The sequence below is a fragment of the Osmerus eperlanus genome, chromosome 13, assembly GCF_963692335.1.
Source record: "Osmerus eperlanus chromosome 13, fOsmEpe2.1, whole genome shotgun sequence".
In the NCBI taxonomy this organism is placed as follows: Eukaryota; Metazoa; Chordata; class Actinopteri; order Osmeriformes; family Osmeridae; genus Osmerus; species Osmerus eperlanus.
Genome location: NC_085030.1, coordinates 16,196,143 through 16,212,245, shown reverse-complemented (window position 1 = coordinate 16,212,245; position 16,103 = coordinate 16,196,143). Strand labels below are relative to the sequence as shown.

The 16,103-nt window shown below is 42.1% G+C and overlaps 1 protein-coding gene across 7 annotated transcripts in view; it reads left to right on the top strand.

Annotated features, from left to right (window-relative positions):
* The window catches only part of gria2b (glutamate receptor, ionotropic, AMPA 2b), a 28,211-nt gene extending 15,392 nt beyond the window's left edge, over positions 1-12,819 (top strand). The window contains exons 4-16 of one of the 7 annotated variants that reach the window (XR_009931997.1): positions 987-1,183; positions 2,284-2,337; positions 2,465-2,623; positions 2,824-2,991; positions 3,291-3,395; positions 3,662-3,769; positions 3,923-4,129; positions 4,552-4,919; positions 5,660-5,858; positions 6,208-6,455; positions 7,699-7,813; positions 8,340-8,454; positions 10,043-10,177. Coding sequence is in view for 6 of the 7 variants with exons in the window: in XM_062476098.1 (XP_062332082.1) it covers positions 987-1,183; positions 2,284-2,337; positions 2,465-2,623; positions 2,824-2,991; positions 3,291-3,395; positions 3,662-3,769; positions 3,923-4,129; positions 4,552-4,919; positions 5,660-5,858; positions 6,208-6,455; positions 8,340-8,454; positions 10,043-10,177; positions 10,785-10,949 (2,228 nt within the window). In the remaining variant the exon portion in view is untranslated. Of the gene's footprint in view, positions 1-986; positions 1,184-2,283; positions 2,338-2,464; positions 2,624-2,823; positions 2,992-3,290; positions 3,396-3,661; positions 3,770-3,922; positions 4,130-4,551; positions 4,920-5,659; positions 5,859-6,207; positions 6,456-7,698; positions 7,814-8,339; positions 8,519-10,042; positions 10,292-10,784 lie in introns of those variants that run through there. The other 6 variants (XM_062476098.1, XM_062476097.1, XM_062476100.1 and 3 more) reach the window with 6 other exon arrangements.
* Positions 12,820-16,103: the final 3,284 nt, after the last annotated feature.

Below are 16,103 nucleotides of genomic sequence, written 5' to 3'. Positions count from 1 at the left end.
CACAAGCCAAGGCGATAATTCCGGTAGCGAGTGAGCAATAGCTCTCTTGATTGCTAAGGGTGAACAACCTGTTCTGGTTATTAAAAGTCAAGTTTCTAACTTCACCGACTTTAACTGTCATCCTGCTTGTTCTACCATGTGGAATAGGACCGGGCTGGTAACAATGTGTTTCATAGTTGAAGAAGGTGAGGGACATTATGAACATCATGGATGACATTTGGAGAGTAGACAAATTATGACTCCTGACACTGGCAGCCTGTACTGTTCAGACCTTCAGAGCAGCATAATGAATCTATGAGGTTTCAGATTCTCTGGACTGTGCAGAAATTGGGAGAAAGTTTGTAAGTTGAAGGTCAGTAAAGAAAACCAGTGTAATAACTAGACAGAAAGCATGACTTGGGACCAAACAAAGCCTCCATTTTGTACCTTGGTAAAGGCTCTCGTCTTCATAAAACATCTGTCCAGTCACACCGAATCGATTACATCTTTAATTCTCCTTTTCTGCACGGAGGGGGTGAAGCACTAAGCCCCTTTATCAAATCATTCTTCAACTACCCTTGACAGACTGAGGATCAATACGCTGTGAGATTTTTCTATTTTGTACCATCATTAAACAGGTCGGAACAATGGGTCAGTGTGTGTTCGGCCAAAACGTGGTTCATGTGAGCTGTGCTATAGCTGGGAGTAGAATCACGGTTGGAAACATTCTGTCCTGTTATACAGTTACTAATACATCTGATGCCATCATCTTCATCGGGGCTCTCAAATAGAAATAGGAGTCAATTATGGCAGGTGTTGTTGACAGTCATTCCCAGTTCACCTAACCCAACATGATACCTGACCTGAGTTCAAATTTCACCATGGTTACGGTTAACTGCACCCAACAATCTTGTTTCTGCACCGAAAGTGTTTGAACCCCTTAGCCCTGTTGTGAACGAGCCCAGAGGAAGTCTTGAGTGTCCTGTCCCCCTCTGTGTGGTCTCCAGGACTGACCACTCTGCAGGTGGTCCTGGACACCGCGGCAGAGAGGAAGTGGCAGGTCACGGCCATCAACGTGGGCAACCTGAAGGACGAGAAGAAGGACGAGGCATACCGCTCGCTCTTCCAGGACCTGGAGAACAAGAAAGAGAGGAGGGTCATCCTAGACTGTGAGCAGGACAAGGTCAAAGACATCATGGAGCAGGTAGGAATGAAGCTGTGTGGATTTCACTTGACAGACAGACAGACAGATACAGGAGAAATAGACAGACTGATTGATTGGTACATTTTTTTTATCCCCCGGAGTATATTTCTAATTGAGGAGATCATCTAGGATTAGGCCCTAGTTCACAAAGCCTCTTCTTATCCAAATTTAAGCTTGGTGTGTACTGGTAGGTTTATCATTCTCCATTTCTTCTGGTTTATCAATTTTACATTTCGATTAAGTAAATTGTCATGGATTAGAGGTTTCTGTGTTGACATTGTTGATGCATACCACTGTTCATAGAATCAAAACCTATTTTCATGTATCTATTTTCAAATATGGGCCAGGTAATAAGCGTGGAAGGTGTTGGGTTCAGCCCTCTTTCCACAGTGCTTCATTAATACTGTTTCCCCTCCACCCACCAGATGGAATAAGGAATAGGATGGAATAGGCGTAGCAATCAGACTAATAGTTACAGTAATTTAGACTGGAAACAAAACTGGTTTCACAGATCATGGTTTCGAGTGAATGATTGGTTCACACTTCTCGAATCACCCTTGAGTGTCAGGATGGATGTGTGTTTGAGGCATGAAGAGGTACGTCTCAGCAGACGAGGAAATCAATGTTCTGTAGTCTTAGTGTTTCATCTCCAAGGCGTCCAGGTAGATCTTGTTTTCCTGCTTCCTGGCAGGTTTCTGTGTTGTTATTCAACTCTCTTTATGTAACGGGCTAGACTAACGAAAGTGTCGCTCACTCTGAGGGATTAGGGGGAGTGGTGTGCCACTTAGAGGTTGTCTAGGTCACAAAGGTTGTGGATTTGCCATGATCTGACTGGTGTTTGTGTATCTTCCAAGATTAGCTTCTTTTTTTTTTTCTTCAAACAATTGATTATGGTTTTGATAAATGAGAGTTCTTGGTGACAATTACCCGCATGAATAGGTTGGTGGATCACTTAATCCATAAGATTTGAAAGAATGAGTGAACATTGTCTTAGTATTTGGATTAGTTTAACATTTTCTCTGTGTAAAAACTGAAATGTTTTTACACATATCTGAGATTAGATATGTCATGTTTATTTATCTTTCCAACGTCTCTTTCAGGTCATCACTATTGGTCGACATGTGAAAGGCTACCATTACATCATTGCTAACTTGGTAAGTCTGTATTACTAATAACATTTACACATCAAATCATCTCCTCACGCTGCCCTGAAGCCTTGCATTTCTTTGTTTATTTATTATGGTCATTTTTTATTGTGCCTAATTTTTCTATTTTCCTCAGGGCTTCATCGACGGAGACCTTTCAAAGATCCAATATGGTGGAGCGAATGTGTCTGGTTTCCAGATAGTGGATTTTGATGATCCATTAGTGTCCAAGTTTGACCAGAGGTGGGAGGCTTTGGAGGAGAAGGAATACCCTGGTGCTGACAGTAAGATCAGGGTGAGTGCTGTAAACTCATGTACCCAAACACACACACACACACACCCTTGAACACACTGAAACCCTTAATTCAGATCCTAATCACAGATTGTGTACCATATGCCGATACCTCCATCACCCCCTACCTCCCACCCCACCCTTACTTCCCCTCCACTCCCCTCGCCCCACCCTTACTCACCACCCTCCCCTCTCTTCTCCAGTACACGTCAGCTCTGACCTACGACGCGGTGCAGGTGATGACCGAGGCGTTCCGCTACCTGCACAAGCAGCGCATCGACATCTCCAGGAGGGCCAACACGGGGGACTGCCTGGCCAACCCGGCCGTGCCCTGGGCGCAGGGCGTGGAGATCGAGAGGGCGCTCAAACAGGTGACGGACGGGTTGCCGTGGAAACGGCAGGTTCTCGCACGCACATGTAAAAAATAAATAAATAAATAAAACAAGAGAGGGAGAGACACACACACACTCAGCTCTCCAGAGCCAACTGTCACAATGTTCTGCCCACACACGCTCTTGATCTGGCACTTTCTCTCAGGCTCCACAGGGGAGATATGAGCCTCTTCTGCACGGAGGTTCTGTCTTCCACACATGGTCTGTTACTGGGGTACTTCCTGCGAGGTGGGGGGGGCATGGTACCGTGCTGTCACTGTGGTCTGGTTGTCCTGTAGGTTCGCGTGGACGGGCTGACGGGCAACATCCAGTTCGATCAGCATGGCAGGAGAGTCAACTATTCTGTCAATATCATGGAGCTGAAGAACAACGGCCCTGTTAAGGTAACTGCCAAAACGGAATCCGGTTTGAATATTACAAATGTAATATTTTACATTTGTAATATTCAAATGTGTCCCCACCCACAAAATCTCACATATTTTATAAAATATAGATTTTTATTTTATTTATTATTCATCTAGCAAAGATTGTTACGCAAAGTAACAAAAAGAAGAACCCAACAAAAACATATTTTTTTTGCAAAAGAACTTACATAATGAGGTGTATGTTTGAAGTGTAGGTTATGGTGTGTGATTATACCTGTCCACAGATTGGATATTGGAATGAAGTCGACAAAATGGCTGTCACAAAGTCTGACATATTCCCCAATGAAACGACTGGAATGGAAAACAAAACCGTCATCGTGACCACGATTTTGGTAAGCGTCTTAAACTGCATTTCATGTCAATTGTTTTACGACACAAAAGAGAAATACAGTTGATGGTTTTAGAAGAAAATCAGTTTTGTGTCAATGGCACCAATACTGTGGCTGAGGCTGCTCAACCAAAAGTTGTGGTTTTCTGTCCCTCAGGAAGCCCCATATGTAATGCTCAAGAAGAACGCTGACAATTTTGTTGACAATGAGAGATATGAGGGCTACTGTGTAGACCTAGCCGCAGAGATAGCCAAGCACTGTGGTTTTAAATACCAACTGAAAATCGTGGGGGATGGAAAATATGGAGCCAGAGATGCAGAGACCAAAATCTGGAATGGGATGGTGGGAGAACTTGTTTATGGGGTGAGTAAAGAGATGGTCAGCTGTCAAATGCACTATTGTTCAACAGTACATTCCAACACAGATTTGAAGTTTGGCCTCACATTGCAGAGCTCAGATGCTGTTGTTTGGAGGGCTGTTTTTGTTGTAATCTCCCCATATTAAATGATTAACAAGCAGCTAACTGAACCAATGAAACAGACTGACAAGGACATGAGGAAAGTGATTAACTGTAATTAACTACCAAGGCTCTGTCAAACACAGAACTTGATTTGAGAGAATGGAAAAACAAATCCCGGAGGAAGAAATTAATATAATTTTCTGTAGCTGTTATTTTTGTGGCATCAGTATGACGACTGTTAAAAATTCAAAAACAGTTCCTTTTTTATTTTTTTCTTTCGTTCTTTGTTACTGAGACTGAAACATGACTGTGCCTCTGTCCGCAGAAAGCTGACATCGCCGTGGCTCCTTTGACCATCACCCTGGTGAGGGAGGAGGTGATCGACTTCTCCAAGCCCTTCATGAGTCTGGGCATCTCCATCATGATCAAGAAGCCCCAGAAGTCCAAGCCCGGGGTGTTCTCCTTCCTGGACCCCCTGGCCTACGAGATCTGGATGTGCATCGTGTTCGCCTACATTGGTGTGAGCGTGGTGCTCTTCCTGGTCAGCCGCTTCAGCCCGTACGAGTGGCACACCGAGGAGTACGAGGATGGCCAGATTCAGACTAATGAGTCGACCAACGAGTTTGGGATATTCAATAGTCTCTGGTTTTCCCTCGGCGCCTTCATGAGGCAGGGCTGCGACATATCGCCCAGGTAGGTCAACAACAAAAAAACACCCCTTCCGTTTTTATTACTTTTGGTACAGGCCAGACTAGTTTGTTTATCAATAACAACATGGTTGAAATATTTTGAAATATGTTATATGTCCTATGTTTTTTATGAAATACAAATACCTTCTGGGCTTTTGGGATTGAGCAATTAGACGTGCCTTGGCCTTTATTATCTTAGTCCCAGCCTTAATGAATAAAGCGCTATATTAGCGTTTGGCATATAGCTATTTAATGAAGTATGAGTGCTGCCGATTAAACTAAATTGTTTCCCACATAGCCCCAGAGAAGGAGTCTCATGTACTCTTGAGAGATGTATCATCAGGCCTCCCTCCAGACCTACTCTTCAGGAATGATGTTACCACGACTCTTACAGTCTGGCGACAAGTTTCACAGGGACTTAATGTTACTTAAAAAGAAATACAAAATTGATGCATCATCCTTCCGAGTTGTCTGGCCTCTCCATGTTGTTTTGTCAACACCCCTCTCCACAGGGCTGTGTCTAAGATGCGCTAAAAACCTTGTCTGTGTGGCACTATTCACAGACTGTTATTCTGTAGTCTCAGTTTGTGTGATTCACTGAATGTACCATTCTCACATTAGAGTAGATCTACGTTTGTCCAAGTCAGTAGCCGTACATACATGGCATCACATAAGCTGAAGAAGAACATGAGTAGATCTTCAGGGAATCCCCTTCTAAATGATCTCTGTGATTTGTTCCTCCAGATCCCTCTCTGGGCGCATTGTCGGTGGGGTTTGGTGGTTCTTTACCTTGATCATAATCTCGTCCTACACGGCCAACCTGGCTGCCTTTCTGACGGTGGAGAGGATGGTGTCTCCCATAGAGAGCGCCGAGGACCTGGCTAAGCAGAGTGAGATAGCCTATGGAACTCTAGACTCCGGCTCCACCAAAGAGTTTTTCAGGGTAAGATGAAAAAGTATTTTTATTCAGTGTAGAACATTATAATCCACCAGGGGCATAGGTTTCACTTTAAAAACAAAACAAACTGCCCCCCCTTTTTTACTAAGAAATTATATTTAATGGCCGTATCCTCAGTTATGAAAGAAATATGTCCCACCCACATTTGAAAACAAACCTACACCCACAACAAACAAAACCTTTTAATCCCAGATACAAAATATTATGATATTATGACTCACCTCCTCAGCAAATAATACTATATATTTAATAATATTCTATGTAATTATGAATAATGCGTACACTGAATACGAACCTGAACATGAACTCCATTCTGTGCCTTCCGTCCTCACAGCGCTCCAAAATCGCCCTCTTTGATAAAATGTGGACGTACATGCGTAGCGCCGAGCCCTCGGTGTTTGTAAAAACCACCGCCGAGGGGGTGCTGAGGGTACGCAAGTCCAAGGGGAAGTACGCCTACCTGCTGGAGTCCACCATGAACGAGTACATCGAGCAGAGGAAGCCCTGCGACACCATGAAGGTCGGAGGGAACCTGGACTCCAAGGGCTACGGCATCGCCACTCCCAAAGGATCCTCATTAAGGTGGGTGGAATAGTATAACAATGTGTCCAATGTTGTTATAGTATCCCACCTACCCTGATGTAGCTTTGCTTATGTGTTCTGGTTTGTATAAGGAGATGAGGTAAACCCTGAAGTTTTAAAAGTAAAAAAACGCCTTGCAATTTATTGTAAGTCGATAAATTGCAAAATAAATTTAGTGGAATTCTTTCAAAAAATTTGAATGATTTTTTAAATATATTTATATATATATATATATGCAGATATTACATTGATAATAATATTTATATGACTAATTTGAATTTTCAATATTGCCACATCCCTTTTATCCAGACTTAGACTAGTCTGTCCTGAGAGTCTTTCTGTCCAGTTTTGTCTTGGCTTATGTCCTCTAAATGTTTACAGTATGCATAATATCTTTTCCTCTCGTCATACCCTCACTCACAATTGATTTACCCTAATTGATTGATTGCTTATATCTGTGTTTAGACCTAATGTAGGGATGTCGATTTTGCTTGATGTGTTTTACCAAACCCTTGCAGTACACTCATGTTGGTAAAAGTAAACTGAAAAATTCCTTTGTGAAGAATCTGGCCATTCCGAACAAATTTAGCAGAAATCTGATATGTGGCACTGCTTGGGTTTCCATGCTATGCTAAGATATATTTAGCTCATGTCAACAGGGACTAGTTCAGAAATTCTTGCCCACTTGCCATTCATGCCAACTCTCCAGTAGATCAATTCTCAATTTTATTAAGACGGCCTTTTAGCCCTCAAATTTGAAAAATGGTCACCCTTCATACCTCGACACAGTACTGGACCTGCCATTAGAACAGGGTTGTTATGGTTAGAGGGGTTACACAATATGTTGTATGTTGTATTTTCATAAGCTCTAACAATTTTTTAACGCCACTGCTATTTTGCTGTCTCTCTTTTAGTGGAGTCACTTGCAAGACTGTTATATTTATGTTGTGGATGTGAGTACATGCCTGTAGTCACAAGAGCCCCCCATTTTTCCAGCACTGTCCTCTCTGTTATGTTTTTACGCTCGGCCACCTTTGCTGAGCATTAATGTTTATGTGCCCCAGATTTCCTCAATCTAGCTTTTTGTGACGTAACTGCCACCTCACAGTGGAAGGGGACGATACGTCTTTTAAAAAAAGAACAAACTTGAATTTTTTGAATCTAAGAAGTGACGATGAATGATAGACGGAGACAATTGATAAGTGGCTCACCCTGTCTTACAAGTATGTTTTATCGTTTCAAGAAATGCGGTTAACCTCGCAGTACTAAAACTGAATGAACAAGGCCTGTTGGACAAATTGAAAAACAAATGGTGGTACGACAAGGGAGAGTGCGGCAGCGGGGGAGGTGATTCCAAGGTCAGCCCCAGTGAGAAAAGTGATGGGTAACTCAATGCAACCTCCAAAGTAAGCAGCAGACCCGCGCAGGAGCCGAAATCCGAAAGCTGGCTAAACCGGTCAGCCTGGCAGACGTGCTGAAACACCATCAACACTGCCGATACTATGGCTAGCTATAGTATAGCTAGCGTCAGTTAGAGCTAGCTGTAGCTAAAAACCTAAAGCTAAAACCCTACACATAGTCCACTGTTGGGCGCCTTGAAAAGGGCGCTTCGCCGATTGTAGACCCCTTACATTGGCCTTCAACATGCACGCGTATCCCTGCTGCCCTTGCTGCTTACTTCGGGCGATACGTTAATGCACATTTGGCTCTGCAAAACTCGCTTTTGCTTAGGCCAAATGGCGCATCAACGTCCTATCGCCATGGCAACGAAAAGAACTGAGAATCACAAAGTTGGTGAAAAAAAGAAAAAGTTGAATCAGTGTAAATGTAATAATAACATAAAATAACATTGATAATGTTATTTATGTTATTTTCCACGTGAAGAACGCCAGTAAACCTTGCGGTATTGAAACTCAGTGAGCAAGGAGTCTTAGACAAGCTGAAAAACAAATGGTGGTACGATAAAGGTGAATGTGGAGCCAAGGATTCTGGAAGTAAGGTTAGTCTCTGCAGGTTCTCTGTGATCCAAGCACACTTATTACTAGCGGGAATGACCCCATTTAAAGTAATGATATAATACAAGCAAATGCACAAAACAAAGCATGAGAAGCACTTGGTAAGCTATTTTACTAATGCCTGCAGAACTACTAATGAATAAGCTCATGTATAGTCTATAGTACAAAGTAATGCATGCAATGTCGATTATGAAATGTGCACTCCTTTATCAAAATGACCCATCAATACCTCTTTTTTCAGCTCCTCAATTTCAAGTCAAATGAAACAGAAAGCTTTTTCTTACAAAAAGCTTTTGCTATATATACAGTTTGATTTGAAACATTTGGACACAGTTAGACAAGGGAATGCTCACACCACTAAATTGTACGACACTGATTGGCTATTCCTTGGACCATCTATAAAGGGTGTCCAAAACTGTTGTATGTCCTCAGTGCTGTGTGCGTGTTTGTGTTCCTGTGTGTTCTTCTTAGGGATATATCGTGCATTGTGTCTATGTTGTTATGTGAAGTTGTCTAGGTGTCACAAACCTATACCTTCCACTCCTACACTGATCCGACCAAACTGAAAATAAGTATTTCAATTGAAAGTAATTCAAATGTAAAACAAATATGAAATACACAGCAGAACATGGGACAAGCATTCATTTTTTATAAGCACATCTAATGAAAAACTTTCACCAGTTACCTCTCTTGAGGCATAGACAACATCATGTCAAGATGGCAGTTGAAGTTCTGTTAAGATGAAATGGTACGCTTAATGATGTGCTTTCCCATGTTGATGCGAGAAATTTGTTAAATTCTGACATTTTCACAATTACCACGTAGTCTCAATCTCACTCCTAAAAACACTTCCACCCAAATGTTAACTGTACTGTTTATGCTTGTTTTTGTTGTCACTTTGCCTTTACCAATTCCTTCCCCACTAGCTTTTATCTTGATTGTTTACCTCTTTGTTACTGCCCATTGCCCAGGTAGTTCCCCATGTATTTATTTGACATCCTGTCTAAATGAATACATAGGTGTTTGATGATGATAAACTCACCTTATGTGTCAGACCTTACCGGTTCTCTAAGCTGTCCCTGTCCCTGTCTCTGCTAGCGACGATCCTGTTAATCACCCTAGGCCAGTGTTACGGGCATCCCTTTTAATGGTCCTTTAGGAGAGCCAGGATTAGCACATAAGGAAGTAACAAGCACATACTGTTTAGTACATGTAACACAGAACAGATACTGTAAGTTACACATAAGGTAACAGACATGTCACAGGCTGTATGGATTGCTACTGCATTTCATCGTGACAAGAGAATAACATCAGCTGCCCAAAAACTAACCATAACCCACCACATTGCTTTATGAAAGTAACCCACTATATAAAGGCAGCACTTGTATGTATTGTCTTGTTGTTGTTCTTGTGCTTAGTGTATTACAATATTGGCTGTGTAAATAGTAGATAATTAGAAATTGTATTGGTGTGTTGTTGAGTTTGTGTTAAAATAAATTATATATATATATTATTTAACCTTTGACCTTCGCCACTGCCCCCTGTTGACCTCTGACTTGTGTGCGTTTGCAGGAGAAGACGAGCGCACTGAGCCTGAGCAACGTGGCCGGGGTCTTCTACATTCTGGTCGGAGGGCTTGGGTTGGCCATGCTGGTGGCTTTGATAGAGTTCTGTTACAAGTCCAGAGCAGAGGCGAAACGCATGAAGGTGGCAAAGAATGCACAGAATATTAACCCAACTTCCTCGCAGAATTCACAGAATTTTGCAACTTATAAGGAAGGTTACAACGTATATGGGATCGAAAGTGTAAAAATTTAGGGGGTAGGAAACAAGGTCTTCATTAAATTCCCCCAAATGCACGCTTTTGGCTTCATCTGCCCCATCCTTGTGTTGGTGAATGAGGAGACTGGCCAAACAGTCCATATGTTGTTATGATTTGTTAATGAGAGAGAAAGACACCCTTTTTTAGAACTTAAAAAGTTATTTTTGTTCATTTAAGTTTCCTTACAGTTCTTCACCATCTTCATGACTGTTGATGGCCGTGCATAATACTTATTTTCCCAGTAACACATCTTAACAAACTGCTTGCAATGACCATGCATACGCTTCAACATAAGCATCCTACATTGTGCATTACCAATGGAAGTCACATTTAGTTCACATCTGCATTGTCATGTTTTAACATTTAAAAAAATATTTTAAGTGACAAGTTTTTAAGAGGACGTGAGAAGCTAACGTGTAGCTTCTTTGTTTCTGGATCCCTGTGGGTGTTTGTGTGTGCGTGTTTGTGTGTGTGTGTGTGCGTGTGTTTTAGGTGACCTTCACGGACGCCATGAGAAGTAAAGCTAGGCTGTCGATAACGGGGAGTACGGGGGAGAATGGCCGCGTAATGTCTCCAGAGTTTCCAAAAGCAGTGCATGCGGTACCATATGCGAGACCTGGCATAGGGATGAACGTCAGTTTGACAGATCTCTCCTGATCTATTACTGCCTCTCGAGTGCCTTACATTGGTTTCAATAGAGCGTTTCTCTTTTAGTCTTTTTTTGTTGTCGTCGCAAAACCCAACCCTCTTTCCAGCGCTTTTTTCTCTCTCCGTCTGGTGAAATGGATTGAGGCGTTTAATATATTTTGTTAAACGCTGTTTCCCATCTCTCTCTCGCTCTCTTTTTCCCGCTAAACAAAAGACACCCTCTGAAAGGAATAAAATGAAAGAATACAAAAGGAGGCAGTTTTTTTTATTTATGGCGAAATCGTCATTTCCTCTCTCTGGCTTGTCGGAGGCTTGATTGACAGCAGCGGCTGCTTCTGGAACTTGTGTCATCTGAACTGTGTACGCGTGTCGGTGTCGAGACAAAATCGTCTGTTTCTGTAGCCACCAAGCCCAACAGTCTTAAGCACACTTTAGACTTAGTCTGCATCGAGGTGTTCTGTTTCAAATGTTCCGTTTCTAATAAAATTCAAGAAAAATTATGTTCAAAAAGTATTTTTATGTATTTTCACAAAACTGCTTTTAAAGATACCTGCTTACATGCTAGTTGAATATAAACATACTTATTGTGTGAGTATATTGAAAGAAAAAATAATCTAAACAGCTCATAGTTCCATATTTTTTAAGCCAAATATGTTGCTTATGGAGGTGAAATATTTGAATTATGTAATTTATTACTCTTCTAAACTTAACTGTATATCTTATTCTTTAACATTTGATGTTAATATGAAATACTTAGCAATGCTTGACATCTGCAACCGGTCGTTCTACTATGTTTATACTTGTTGAAGTGGGTGCCGCAATTTGTTTTAAGTTTGTCATAGTTTGCTTTTTGAAAGTATTTTAGCAGTTTATATTTGTCTGTCAAGAATCAGGGTAGCAGCTATTGTCAAGATGATGAAAATCTTTTTTTCACTTTGAGACTGAACACAGTTTTGTGGTGTATGAATGCATACATTTTGCAGTCAAAGACTCATATTTACTCATGGTCGATTATGGTTGTTTTAAATGCCAAATAAGAGTGCCAAAATTTAGTGCCAGTAGATATGAATATAGTCCTAATAATACTATTCACTGTCAACTAAATGAATGTAGAAAATACATTCTGCAAGTTTTGTAACTAGGTGTACAGTTTGGTGGCAAAGACAGTTCAAAAGCTTGTTTTGCTTTCTGTTGTCATCTCCACGTGTTTTGCATCGATCTGACTGTAAAATAGCACCGATTGCATGTTGTTACAGCAAATTAGGATGAGTTGAATATTGCCAAACATGCGTTTCCATTTTAATGTTGAAGTTGTGAACTTAAATGTCTGAGATTGGAAATATAACAGTATGCACATAAACTATATATATTTTATATGAAAAGTATAAACTATCCTGTCAAAACATTTACAACTCCCGTGTTACTATTTGACAATAACATGCAGTACTAATAATGTGGGTCCAATGATGACTAAGTAATTTCAATAATTGTTGGTCTGGTTATTTTTGGAGGCAGACAATGTACATTTTTGGATACTGCAATTTCTAGTTGGTTTGTTATTAACTTTAAGTCACCGGTCATTGACATGGAGCTCTTTTTTAGAGCAGACATGAAAGGTTTTCAGAGAGGAAATAGATTAGGCCAACGTTATCTCCCAGAGTTTACCTCCACTCATGTTAAGTGAGGCACGGTGTACAATGGCTTCTTTTTTGAGGGAGGGGGGGGGGTAATAAAAATGATTCAAAAGTATGTTATACTAGTTATGTTATCATCCCCATTGCATAACCAGTCAATTCTCACTGACATTTTGTATATGGAATGTGTGCTAACTTGTTTATTTTTTGGGACTCTTTCTAAATAAAAGTGGCTAAACTTGTTAGTCCATGTTTTAGTATTTTTGTAAAACTATACACCTTTTAATCTGTGATGTTATTACCCTTATGCGTAGTTCGATGTGAGAATATCCTGGTGCAGTTAACTGTTCCTTCATTAATGACCTGAGTGCATGAGGTGACATAAGATACTCTTTTATTAGAGGCCGTTATACCTTATCTCACCTTTATTACCTAAAAACCTAATTACTTAATTGAACCCTACATTTTATTGCTAGATCTTTTGCAGATACGAACCACATTATTCATATCAGGCACCTTCTCCAAACCATCGTCTCAAAATCATCTGGGATCAGATCCACGGCTCTGGGCGATCAGGTACAGTGTCTTATACTGGGCACCAACAATCCTCCAGAAACAACAGAGGTACATATCAACACCACAGTTTCAGTCTTTCAAACGAGACACGTCCTACCCAACCAGTCCATTAGATAAAACGCTCACTCAAGGGTGAACCTCAATGGGGTCAGTCTGTCCATGAAGTGGAGCATACACAGCTCTGTGCTTTAAGACATTGAAGAGGCTGCCCTCCCCAGGTGAAGTGTTAATGAATGTCACACATCTCCATGAGGACGGCAGATGACCCTCCAGTCCCGGGAGGTAATCCCTCCTCTCTCCCTCCTCTCTCATCTATCCCACCTCTCTCCCTCCTCTCCCACCTCTCTCGTCTATCCCTCCTCTCTCCCACCTCTCTCCCTCCTCTCTCATCTATCCCACCTCTCTCCCTCCTCTCCCACCTCTCTCGTCTATCCCTCCTCTCTCCCACCTCTCTCCCTCCTCTCTCCCTCCTCTCTCCCTCTTCTCTCCCTCCTCTCTCCCACCTCTCCCTCCTCTCTCGTCTATCCCACCTCTCTCCCTCCTCTCTCCCACCTCTGCCTCCTCTCTCCCACCTCTCTCCCACCTCTCCCTCCCCTCTCCCACCTCTTTCCATCCTCTCCCTCCTCTCTCCCTTCTCTCCCACCTCTCTCGTCTATCCCACCTCTCTCCCTCCTCTCTCCCTCCTCGCACCTCTTTCCCTCCTCTCCCCAACCAGGCCATATGTTCCTCAGCCATTTCCGAGCCATTCGTTTTCGGTTTCTTCTCAAAGTTAATTACACACCGTTGCATTTAGATACAGTCTCTTTTGAGCTCCTGTGTCTCTTCTGGGGCTGATATCCTACTGTAATATCCTACTGCATTCTCCTTAACCCTCGTGCTGCCTTCGGGTCACATGACCCAAAGGTTCATAACGAACCATCGTTGTGTTTACCCAATTTTACCCAATACAAAAACAAATTAAAATAATTTTCTTTTAACCTTTGCAATGTGGGGGGTCTGAGACAGCCCAACGGTTAAAAGAAAATGCTTCACTTTGTCTTTGTATGCGGTAAATCTGTCGCAATACGACGGTGGGTCACAATGACTGATGGGTCAGAATGACCCGAAGATAACACAAGGGTTAAGATCCACCAGACATGTACCAATGTCTGGTGGGTTAATATCTTTATAGATTTTTAAATGTGAAGCCATAAACTACAATTTAGCAACATCCATAGAAGGAAGGCTCTTCTTCGAAAATGATGTGAAATAAAAAATGAATGATTTGAGAGTGAATTTTAAGTATCCGAAGAAATGAACTGGAACATCAGGGTATGGATTATCTGAAGTTCATGATGTGCCGTACCATTGTTTAGGAATATAAGCAAATATAATTGAGGAAATGTAATCAAATTTCTCTGAATGTTTTCCTCGCTATGTTTCTTCACATGTTACGTACAGTAGTGTATGTATGCCAACCAATAGATGGAATACAGCTGGAGGTGACACAGCTGTACTGATCGGGATGCTGAATAGCTCCCCATATTTACCAACTCACAAAGCACAGCTTTGAGATGCAGTAACGATACAGTTGACTAAATAACACAACATCTGACCGGTTTTCTGACACGCTTCATGACGTTTTTTTCTAAAGTAATTCTTTAAATGAAAATCCTTCCAGCAGAGAAGGTAAATGTTTCAATCAACCAATATTGTGAGCTTCATCCATCTGTTTTCTTACACAGAAAAAATTCTTTATTTTGACTTTTTGCACTGCTCCTGTAGAAAAAAAACATTTATTGTTTTGTGTGTACTTGGGCAACAGAGCCGATCATGGTGCTTCGGTTATAACAACATATTCATTGAGATGACACTTAAGCCAAAGCAGCATACCAAGGGGGATTTGAACCTTCTACCTTGTGATCTCCAGTCAAACACTCTAACCCCTGAGCTACACCTTACCATTGAGATTTCCCCCCACTCCCAGGTGAAGCACCCGGCTGCATGTGAGCCGTCTCCTGTCACCTCCCCAGGCCGCTGCTCGGCAACCAGGCCGCTGCCCGGCAACCCAGGCCGCTGCCCGGCAACCCAGGCCGCTGCCCGGCAACCCAGGCCGCCGCTCGGCAACCCAGGCCGCCGCCCGGCAACCCAGGCCGCTGCTCGGCAACCCAGGCCGCTGCTCGGCAACCCCTGCAAGCATCCTCCCTGAGCTGCAACCAAGAACCACGACAGGAACACAAGGACTGGACTGAATCCCCCAGCTCGCATAGGAGACGTCGATACCAGCGCCTGGGCCAGGCTTCATCTCTACCTGTGTTAACTGGGCCCTGACACTGGCTTGGCCTAATTAGACTGAAGCTAAGCATGGCACAGCTGTTTCCAGAGCTATGGGAGAGCACTTAAAAGAGTTCGTGGGTGTGTGATGGTGTGTGTATGTCGGGTAGAGTGTGTATTTCCCTAAGCACCAAGATCTTCGGTTCCTAAATGAGTACATTTGTTTTGATTGATTTTCATCCTCATCATTTCCTGATTAGTCTCACAGGAATTATGTTTATAATACGCTGTACAACCATGCTGTGTAATGTTCAATGTACAAATGTGTTGTCTAGATAGGAAACCGTGGAAGGTTCTGGAAAATTTGAACAAAACCCAAGTGTTGAATCAAAAATCTTTCAGGCTGTTGTAAGTGCTGCGTGTTCAATGGCAGCTAAGACAATGCCAACTGGCTTCTAGCTTTATTTCCTCTGTGGGGAACCTTGTCACATTCGAATACAAAAGCTAGTTCCAAATACTACCTTACCAATCAGTCCTTATCTAAATGTCTGCCATGACTCAGTATTGACTGAAGTCTGAATGATGCCAAGGCCCCCTGAAGATTCGTATAAACGAACACCTGGCCTGGATTTTTTTCTTTGAATCTAACGAGGTTGAAATTCTTTCTGATCTGCAAAAACTTGTTAACAGTGTCACAAAT